The following is a 9,866-nucleotide window of genomic DNA, read 5'->3' on the forward strand; positions in this document are numbered from 1 at the left end:
CCGTTTGCTTATCAAAATGTGGCGGAAAATCCAACTTTAAATGTCAAATAAATGCATGAAGTCGAACAGCAAACCTCATATTTAGAGACCACTTCAATCTTTTTAGGGTTTGAACTCCTCCAGAAATGCATAACAATAGAACTGAAATCTGGGTTTCTATTTTTATGGCACCTTATAAGAATAAAGAGAATGGCCTCATCCTAATCCGAATTTGATTCTTTGTCGTTGCACTTGCATGAGTCTAATGAAAAGCGCGGGGAACGAACACAAACAAGGATTATTTATGCACGCTATTATGAAACAGGAATAACAGAGAGAGACAAAGCGTTATACTTCCCGTGCGGAATTTGTTATTCTAAAGACCTTTCAACCAAGAGAACGAGATATTATAAACGAACTGAGGAAACGCTAATTTGGATTCAAGCTCCACACGACCATCGGGAGAAAGGTAAAAACAAATACTAGAGTGATTTGATGATTCTTATAGATGACTTAGATAGTCGATTACATAGCATTGAACTAATCACTCAGTTACTATGCAGGTGCTTTTTATTAAGCTAGAACACGCACCAAAAACGAGGACTTTCTTGATAAATTGTTTCCCCTCTTCCACCCCCTAATATAAACTGATCGTTGCTTGGTTGTCGCCAGGGAACGCACATCCTAGGGTCAGGAACTACGAGACTGCTATCTTGTGACCAGGTAGACAGACACAACGTTATCATCTACCTGTCAATTTTCAGTAAAAATTGTGACAACACAGCCGGTTGATAGTGAGGCTGTCCTGTGTTCAACTAACAACGCTAAACGTCTTTAATTATTATTCAAGGTAAGTCCAAATGTGTTGGAGCGTATTTATGTAGCAGTGAGTTGTAGATGTATGAAATTCTGGAATCCGATCTAGCAGATTTAATTAAATATTTCTGACTATTGGGAGATGTAACGAGTCTAGACTGGGTTTTTAAACAGATATTAATATCAAGCACTTATCAGTGAAGGGACCGAGTAAGGCTTTACTGCACCTGGCCGTTAGATTGTGCCATCAAGATACAGGTACCACAAATAGCAAAATTGTTCATGCTGTGCCAAAAATGAAGTGAAAATGCCGTCGTCTTTGCCAGACTCTTCAAGTGCCTTGCATGTGAACACATAAATACACTTGGGCTAAAACTGCGTATCCATGACAGCGTGTATACATCCGTGGGGCTTGTCCTTTTATTACACTATGAAATTCGATTTCTACGGATTGTCTTTGGAACTGCGCGTTATCATAATATTTTCCCGGAGCTGATTACTATTGTTAATTCACAAAATCGATCCATTTTAAGCACCAGACTTGTTCTGTATCTAATATAATTTGATATTTACTGACGGATTTTGTAAGTACTAGCTTTTGGGATTTTACAAAATACGATTACACACGTACCTTCATACGAAAAAAAATATGAAGCGTTTAAATGGAAATAGAAACGCATATTCTCTGTTTGGTGGTGCAATTTGTAAGTCGTTGGGATGAAATAAGCCATCACAATGTACGATATTGATTGCTGTAAAAGTTATATGTCAAAACCAATCCCTGGGTACTTTGAATCAACACTTCGAAGCCTTTACAACTAGTAATTAATCCGATTGTGATGAAGTGCGCAGTTTGTAGGTATATGATGATCGGAACTTCATCATACAGATGATACATTTTGACAATATTGAGATCAAGATCAAATGCTGTTGAAGATTACAGTGAAAATGTGGCCATCCGTGTCGTCTGTGTGTAATTAAAAAGAATGAGAGAGAGTGAGAGAATGTTAAGTGTCTAAAATTGACTGTAGGTCATATGAGTATATCATATACGCCCTACGTGTATCTATGACGTTATATCATTTATTTATTTTCTAGCCTTTGGACACCGAGCAAAATGGCCAAGTTCTTAAATGCAGTCCAAGGCTTGATGTCCGCATCGACCCAGCGCAGTCAAGCGACAAAACAACCTACAGTAAAATTTGAGAACACGTACAAAATGGAGCCCGATGATCAGTTTCCAGTAGGAAAGGCAAAGAATTTGATTAAAGAAATTCTGGAAGTCGGTTTACAAGATGTAGAATATAACGCCAAAACTTGCAATGGAAAAGCAAGAGAACTGGCACAACAGATAAAGAACAGAGTGAAAAAATTGGGATACTCAAGATTTAAGTTGGTATGTGCCGTCACTATTGGACAAGTTGATAAATCCTCTGTGGCGGTGGCTAGTCAATGTATCTGGAACGAAAAATATGACACATATGCAGAATATACTTTTAAAAATGCATCTTTATATGCCGTTGGGATCGTTTACGCCTTGTATTTTGAATAGATTTATGGCGAAATGTCTCAGCAATGAATCCGACAAATCAATGTAAAAAGACAATCGCAATCATACAGCAGGGACCACCAACTAATGCATCGGAAAGACGCTGAAATACGTGTGATAGTTTGAGAATTGTGATTTTAATGGAAGAATGGGGTATGTTTTTTGCGCGAAACCGTGCACAGACATTTTCTAGTAACTTGTATACCGATGTCTTCGTCAAATCAGTATTTGCCAATGATCCAGGTGCCAAGAATGCAGGAGGTTAGACTTTCTTGTTATGCGGATGTAATGATGTGATCATTTTTTCATCGATATGATGCGTGGAATGTGAAGGAGATATGAAATACACGTACATGTAAGATGTAAAACATTTCTTGGGTGAAACAAAACAAAACTATTCACTTTATGTATATCAATTTGCGCTTACACAATATAATATACATGTATTTATATAAACTTTCTGACAGAGTATGCTGTTAAGAAAATCTTTATTTTGGTAAAAATGTTGTATATTTATGTCGTAAATCTGTCTGTTAATATCTGATGTTAGTTTTTGCAATTGATGACACACTTAGTCATTATGGCCATGAGATGTTGCACAAACCATTGTCCATTCGTATAACTTGTCTATACACCCTTTTGTCATGTTTTGCAAATACTATATCTATAGACTATAGTTGGGCACAATGAATGTGTTCAAGAACAATGTCTTTATCAATAAGAGTAGGCCTATTTTGTTTTACTTTGAGTCGTCTTTTTCACTTGGATTTCTCTTCCATATCTAACCGTGGTCGGTTTAATTTTTTCGTAATTCTATTCTGTGAATAAATGTTTTTAATGTCTTTCCCAGTGTTAAAACCAGATTCATTTATGGATTTAACACACATCATATGTTGTCACTGTCCCTGCGTGCACTCTGCTATGACCAAATCTATCTATTTAGGAAAAACATTCAAATAAGTTTTTGGATATTGATATTTATATCCTTTTCATAAAAAATAAAAAATAAAATAGTGTAAAGCGTCTGATAACACGGTGACCTAAATTCGAGTGGCCTAAATGATCTATATCTATTTGTATTGAGCGCAACTCCCGAGGAACCCGGAAGCATTAGCCTTAATTAAAAGGAGCCTTGGCCTATATTGATATTTAAAAAAACCGTGCACAAATAAATATCTGGCATCTTTTAGTGAAAGTAAAATCAACATTCACAGGTCTAACGTTAAAAAAAAAGTTAAATAAAAAAAATTGAAAAAAAGAACTTGAATTAATTCTATGAGCGAAAGTAAAATTATTAACATTCATAGGTCTAACGTTTGGAAAATAAAAGGACGTTAAATAAAAAAAACTGACAAAAGCACTTGAATTAATTCGATGAGCTTTCTTTGAACTGCTACGGGGTTGAGCTCCCACGCCGAAAGTACGTTGAATACGGGAACCCAAGAGGACTGCCAGTACTGATAAAAACACAGCGGAGATCTTCAGCAAGGATGTGTTAGGTGCGACACATTGTTGTCAAGTATCATTGACGTCATTCCACAAACAACATGGCGGACGACGTGAGTGGTTTCTCTGGAATATCCAGAAATATTAACGTTGATAATCCATTTTTTAGCATTTGTTGTGATTAAGTAATCCGTTCAGTGGAAGTTTGAATGCCCATCTTTCAAATTATGTAATATGACATTATATCAAGACATTTGAATAATTATTGTGAGAGATAAAATTGACGGCTTCAAGAGCTGGGGTGAAATTGGTCAGAGAGCTTAAAAATTTACCGTAAAAACATTTAAAATTTAGTTGAGAAATTTCCAAACTAATTGTCTCAGATAGCAGAAGATTTTAATGAAAGTAGTTCTACAGTTTCACATTATATTTGTCAAAAGTATTTAAAATCTAAATGTCTTGATTTCATTTTGTATTATTAGTGAATTTAGGGTCAGTCTACATGTAAATACTCGGGTACAGGGGTAATCGTATAATGTTAAATTAAATGTACATGCATAGTGGAAATTTATTTATTTTAATCAGTGTAGCTTACCATAACTTTATTTTCAATTGATTGATTTTACTTTCCCACCAAATAGGTTTTTAAGACCTTCAAGAAAGAAAACTAGACAAAAGTCTTGTACCGAGTACATGTAGGCCTACGGATCAAGACAGCTAGGAGAATGCCGTACAAGGGAGAAATTGTCCCTCTGTTACCAGATACTGCTATGAAAGGAGGGGAGCATGGAAGTGCTGGCTTCACCACAACCATCAACATTCACAGTGATGATGAGATTTGGGAAGAAGAGGCAAACGAGGAAGATACTGTTCTCTTTGCTGATGGGAAACGGCGTGGAACATCTCTGATCTTGAATGATGCTGTGATAACATTGTTAGAATATGTGCAGATATTTGCCTTACTGCAGTCCTCAGCACTCAGGTGGGTGTGGCCAGAAACATGGCTGAAGTCAACATATTTTGTCTTCCTGTTCAATGGGGATATATGGGAGTTTATGAAGTTCCAAGGTAATGAAACCTACAAGAATGTGCAGGATTACTACACTCCTAGTGCCGACTTGACTATTGATTTCTGGAGCATCCTGCTAGGCTGGGGCTGTTTGATGTTTCTGCTCATTGTTACCTTCATTGTAATCTACATAGTACTGAACTGTAAGAAGCACCCTTATATGCTGGTCAGAGTGGCCAGGCTCCAGAGGGTCTATATCCTCATACTGCAAATACTAGCCATTCCAGTGGGGGTGACAATTGGCAAACTGTTCCACTACACTGACACATACAAAGTGGATGTGGACAACACACTGGATGCATTCAGTGGAATGCACTGGGCGTACATTGCCCCCGCAGCAGCATTTGCTCTAGTCTACTACCTGATCTTCCCTGCCTGGCTCATTCAGAAGACCAAGAGAGAGATTCTGACATCTAGTGCTGATCGCCATGAAGGTTATTTACAGTTGAAGGAGACAGAGTATGTTCAGGGCCTTGATGTGCTGTGGATGGTCAGTGGGTTTCACATCTTCTCATCCTTCAAGAGAGTTTCAGTATACTTCCGTCCTGCTCTCCATATCTGCAAGTTCATGTTGCTGGCTCTCTATGCTGGGCTGTACAGGTACCTGTTTTGGCAGGCTGTGGTTACTACATCAATTCTGTTTGGAATGCTGTTCTTCTTTGTGTTCTGGAGACCATACAGAGTGTCGGCATTTAATTTCATGCTTATCATGAGCTTCCTTTGCTTGATGTTTAACAGTCTGATAGGTGCCATGATTACATCCTTCACCCCAGCCACTCTCCAGTCGCCTTGGTTCACCCCCACCTATGTTCTTTACATGCTGATCATCATCAACGGACTGTGGCTACTTTGTGTTATCGGGTTCTTGTTGTACTTGGGACTGAAGCAGTGTGGCAAGTGCCCTTGCTGTGGACAGGAACCACTGTGGCCCACAATGACATCCCATGGGCTGGATAAACTAAGCCCACAAACTCGGAAATTCACCAGAGGAATCTTAACTGCTAGGCAGTTGATGGGTGAGTTCTGTAATACTGAATTTTATTGGAAAGGATGTTTTATATCATATTTCAGAAACTTTAAAAATGGCTGTTAAAGAATAAATTTAAGAAAATTTTGTTACATCGGATGAAGTTATTGCTATACTCTTTATAATGACTACAATGTATATGATAATTAAGATTTCTCCAAAGAAAAATAGTTGCAAATGTTAACTATTTTTAATATTTATTTTTCAGAAAAATGTTTGTCAATGCCTCCAATCTTTGCACCAGCCCATGAATTATCTCGTCAAATCCAGATCATCAATGCTTACTGCAGAGAGGCGGAGTACTTAAGAGACCCCATACATGCAACACTGTGGGACCTGCTGGATGAGTTGATAGAGGCACACTCCCAGGTGGCGCCTCATTCTGTGTTTGCTGGTATGTAAATGGAAGAACCTCATGATGAGAACTCAAAATATATTGACTGAGAAAAAATTTTGTGTAAAAAATTATTATTTTGTCTACTAGGTGATATCCAGTGAATTTAAATATAGGCCAGTTTTAAAGTTGTTAAAATACTTTTTTAAAATGTTCATTAATGATTGAAGATAATGTAACATTCTGAAAATGGTGCTTTCTTTTTTTGAATGTAGATAGTGTCAAGGGTTCCATTCGCCAGACAGCAGGAGAGCTGATGAAGATGATGCCAATGTTTGTACGGCGTTTGGCACAGAGAGAGTACGACTTCATCTTGTTGTCACCTCTGAAGAGGAGACTGCTGTTGAAGATGTATTGTCTTGGTAAGCTTAATGTTAAGAGATAAATTAAAATTATTTTAATCTCTTGTCTGATTAACTAAGTAGAATTAAGCTACAATTAGTATGCCTGTTTTTTAATGTCGAGCCCAATTAAAAGGATTTGAATTATAAAAGATTCCATGCAGTGTCGGGTTTAAATATAAAAATTAATGTGTTTTCTTTTCATTAGGATTATTTCTAAATGGCCGCCAAGAAAAGATACAGAAGGATAGGTTGACTAGTCATCAAGCAAAGAGAATTTGGACAGATGCATCTGAGAAGAAAGATGTGCAAGGTAGGGCTATATGTTGTGAAGCAAAAAGAGAAAAGATGACAACTTGTGGGGCTTGTGATCAACATACTTCTAATAACCATGAAAACAGAGAATTTCATGCATGATAAAAACACTTTTTCATCCAAATGTAGAGATATAAAATTCTGAGTTTGAAGTGACAAAGTTTGATAATGTTGATATATATTCTTCAATATGGTTTTATACAAGAAGGAAAAAAAATTAAAATGTAAAAAATGTTACAGAAATTTACTTATAATTTTTTCTTATTAAGTTGATGATGGTTACTACGAAGACATGTATCCAGAACGTCTCCTGGGCCCAGACAAAGAATATCGCCCTCAGACTGCCATATCCTTTGGTAACATGAGCCTAGCTGAGCAAAATGATGAGGACTACATGAATCAAGTAGATAGCTGGACCAAAGAACACCCACTGTCTCGGCAAGGAAATGTGAACAGGGGATTTGTAAGTATATAATTTGCTTATGGTTATAGAACTAACGGGCACATTTAATATGAGTATCTTTATTTTTGGCGAAAAAATTTAAGTAAAGGTACATGTACATAAGAAGTGAAACCACAGACAGCCTTGTTTTTATGTATATATATATATATCATATACATAACTTTCATAGAAAATAATATCACAAAATATTATATGATGATTGCATAAGAATATTAATTTATAGTAAATTTGACCTGTGGCTTTGTGTGTATATTTCAGCTGTCTGATAACTTGTCAGATATCCTTGGAGATGATGTTTCCTTGAATCTCTCTGAGATGTTAGATGGAGTCCCAAGCTTGTCCAGGTAGGTTTTGTCATATCAATCAGGCATGGAACTTGATATATTGAGAAATAGAGGTGTAAGTTAAATGTAAGTCATGCATTTGTAGATATAAGGCAAAATTTTAAAGACTTTAATATTACGGCATGTTCATTTTGTCTTCTATAATGTAAATGCATTGTGTATAATTTTTAATTTTTACAAGGCGATACATGTACAAAAAGAGGAAAGGCATAATCAAGTGAGATATGTTTGCTTAGTTTTTCTTTTTTATCAAAATATACATCTTGGTGTTTTGATTGTGTTCAGGGTTGCTCTTAAATCTGGCTGAATTAAGTTCATTTTATGGATGCAATTTTATACAGTGTATGCATTTCATACATGAAGTTAAAATTGCTTTGCTTGCACTTTATGTATTTGTTATTGTAGCAATACTTTTTTCTTTTCTGGCTTTACTTTTTTCTAAATATCACTTTCTTTATAAACCATTCAATGTTGATCAAAGACATTTTTACTATTAAAATTGCATTGTTTCACGAAAAAAGTTTTGGACAACACAAGAAAACAATACCATCTACAAGTGAGCATGTGCATTTGCAAAAGAGGTACCTCATATTTGATCATTTTTGTGCAGTGTATTTCACCCTGTCCTCAGTCATTTAAGTGGTTAGTAAACAAACTCTTCTTTATGACAGAGCAGGGACAGCTAACACCCAAAGTGGGTCTGGTAGTACAGGTTCCAGACCCGGTAGTGCAGTGTCCAGACCTGGCAGTGGAGGGTCCAGACCCAGTGCAGCATCCAGACCTGGCAGTGGAGGGTCCAGACCCAGTGCAGCATCCAGGCCTGGCAGTGGAGGGTCCAGACCCAGTGCAGCATCCAGACCTGGCAGTGCAGCGTCCAGGCCTGGCAGTGGAGGGTCCAGATCCAGCAGTGGGGTAACAGTAGGTGGGAGACCAGAGTTGGAAAGACAAGGCAGGCAAGGAGGCAGACCATCATCAGCCCAATCCAGACCAATGTCTCCCTTGGCCAGGCCAACATCAGCCCAATCAAGGCCGATATCTCCACTAGCAAGACCACCTTCAGACCAGTCTAAACCAGTATCTCCTTTAGCTGGGCCATCACCCCCACAGCCTGCTGAACATACGCAGCCAGTTCCCAGTGAGTCAACAAGTCCCACAGCAGAACAGCCAACTGACACCAGTGCAAAGTCTACGGAGAAAGACAGTCAAACTGCTCCTGACAGCAAATAAAGATTCTACAGTTACACCATCAAAGCAGCCAACCACAGAAAAATGGAAGCTGTATTCCAACATGTAGAAACATGAGATGATGTTTTGAACTATCATGCTTTTCTGTCTGCTAAACAAGCTGTGTAATTTGTACATGGAACATTTATTTGGAAAAGTGCTGTATTAAGATCATTGAAAAAGCTATCAGGTTTTTCTGTCAAGCTGTGTAATTTGTACATGGTACATTTATTTGGAAAAGTGCTGTATTCAGATTTTTGAAGATTTTTTAAACATTTTTTCTAATTAATTTCCTCCCTTTATATTATTATTATTACCTTTCTACGAATAGATTAAAATTTGTTTAAAAATATTCACATAATGATTGGATTAAGATGTACGTTGGTACTCTTTATTTTATTTGTCAGCTGGTCTGCAAATGAAGTAATCATATATTTTCACTCATATTAGTTTTTACAACTGTGTCTGAATGTCAAGCAGAGGTTATATCAGTAGTTTGAAATTGGATGCACATGGAAATACCATTGCCACAGAAACATTATTCCGTCCTTACATTTTTAACTAATATAGTTCATCTTGCTAAGATTAAAATGCAAATGACTATTTTAGATTTTGGTATATTTTTAATGTATGTTAATATTTACTATGTTAAATTGCTTTACATGGAATTCAACTTACCGAAAGAGGACTGTGATTTAAAAAATCTCTACTGTATAATATTGTCTAGCATATTAAAATATATCCAGCAAAATGACAACTTTGGATATCAAACAGCTGTTAAGTTCTCTAGTGTGCAGTTTTTATAACAGAATTCATTCTATTTACACACAGAGTCAAATATGCGTGTTATCTGTTACATTTTAATTAAAGTTTTATCAATTTATTCTTGTGATGTTAGA

General features: G+C 36.7%; 1 protein-coding gene across 3 annotated transcripts; it reads left to right on the plus strand.

The window, feature by feature from the left end:
* The first annotated feature begins 3,876 nt into the window (after window positions 1-3,876).
* LOC106152545 (uncharacterized) lies at window positions 3,877-9,850 on the plus strand. 3 transcript variants are annotated; one of them, XM_087002512.1, is made up of 9 exons: window positions 3,877-3,903; window positions 4,432-5,875; window positions 6,095-6,280; window positions 6,496-6,642; window positions 6,830-6,934; window positions 7,206-7,399; window positions 7,658-7,743; window positions 8,415-8,499; window positions 8,596-9,850. In XM_087002512.1, the coding sequence occupies exons 2-9, from the start codon at window positions 4,516-4,518 to the stop codon at window positions 8,968-8,970; spliced, it is 2,538 nt and encodes an 845-aa protein (XP_086858638.1). In that variant the 5' UTR covers window positions 3,877-3,903; window positions 4,432-4,515; the 3' UTR covers window positions 8,971-9,850. The 3 variants fall into 3 exon arrangements, with proteins under 3 accessions (XP_086858638.1, XP_013417085.2, XP_086858639.1); XM_013561631.2 differs by having other exon boundaries at window positions 8,415-9,850; XM_087002513.1 differs by lacking the exons at window positions 8,415-8,499; window positions 8,596-9,850 and adding an exon at window positions 7,925-8,029.
* The last annotated feature ends 16 nt before the right edge of the window (window positions 9,851-9,866 follow it).

This window comes from Lingula anatina, chromosome 1 (assembly GCF_051362555.1).
Source record: "Lingula anatina isolate TDL-2025a chromosome 1, LinAna3.0, whole genome shotgun sequence".
NCBI lineage: Eukaryota > Metazoa > Brachiopoda > Lingulata > Lingulida > Lingulidae > Lingula > Lingula anatina.

Coding starts and splice junctions, on each gene's coding strand:
- LOC106152545 (XM_013561631.2), top strand. CDS start 4,516: ATGCCGTACAAGGGAGAAATTGTCCCTCTGTTACCAGATACTGCTATG. Junction 5,876..6,094: donor AACTGCTAGGCAGTTGATGG/GTGAGTTCTGTA, acceptor TTTATTTTTCAG/AAAAATGTTTGTCAATGCCT. Junction 6,281..6,495: donor GCCTCATTCTGTGTTTGCTG/GTATGTAAATGG, acceptor TTTTGAATGTAG/ATAGTGTCAAGGGTTCCATT.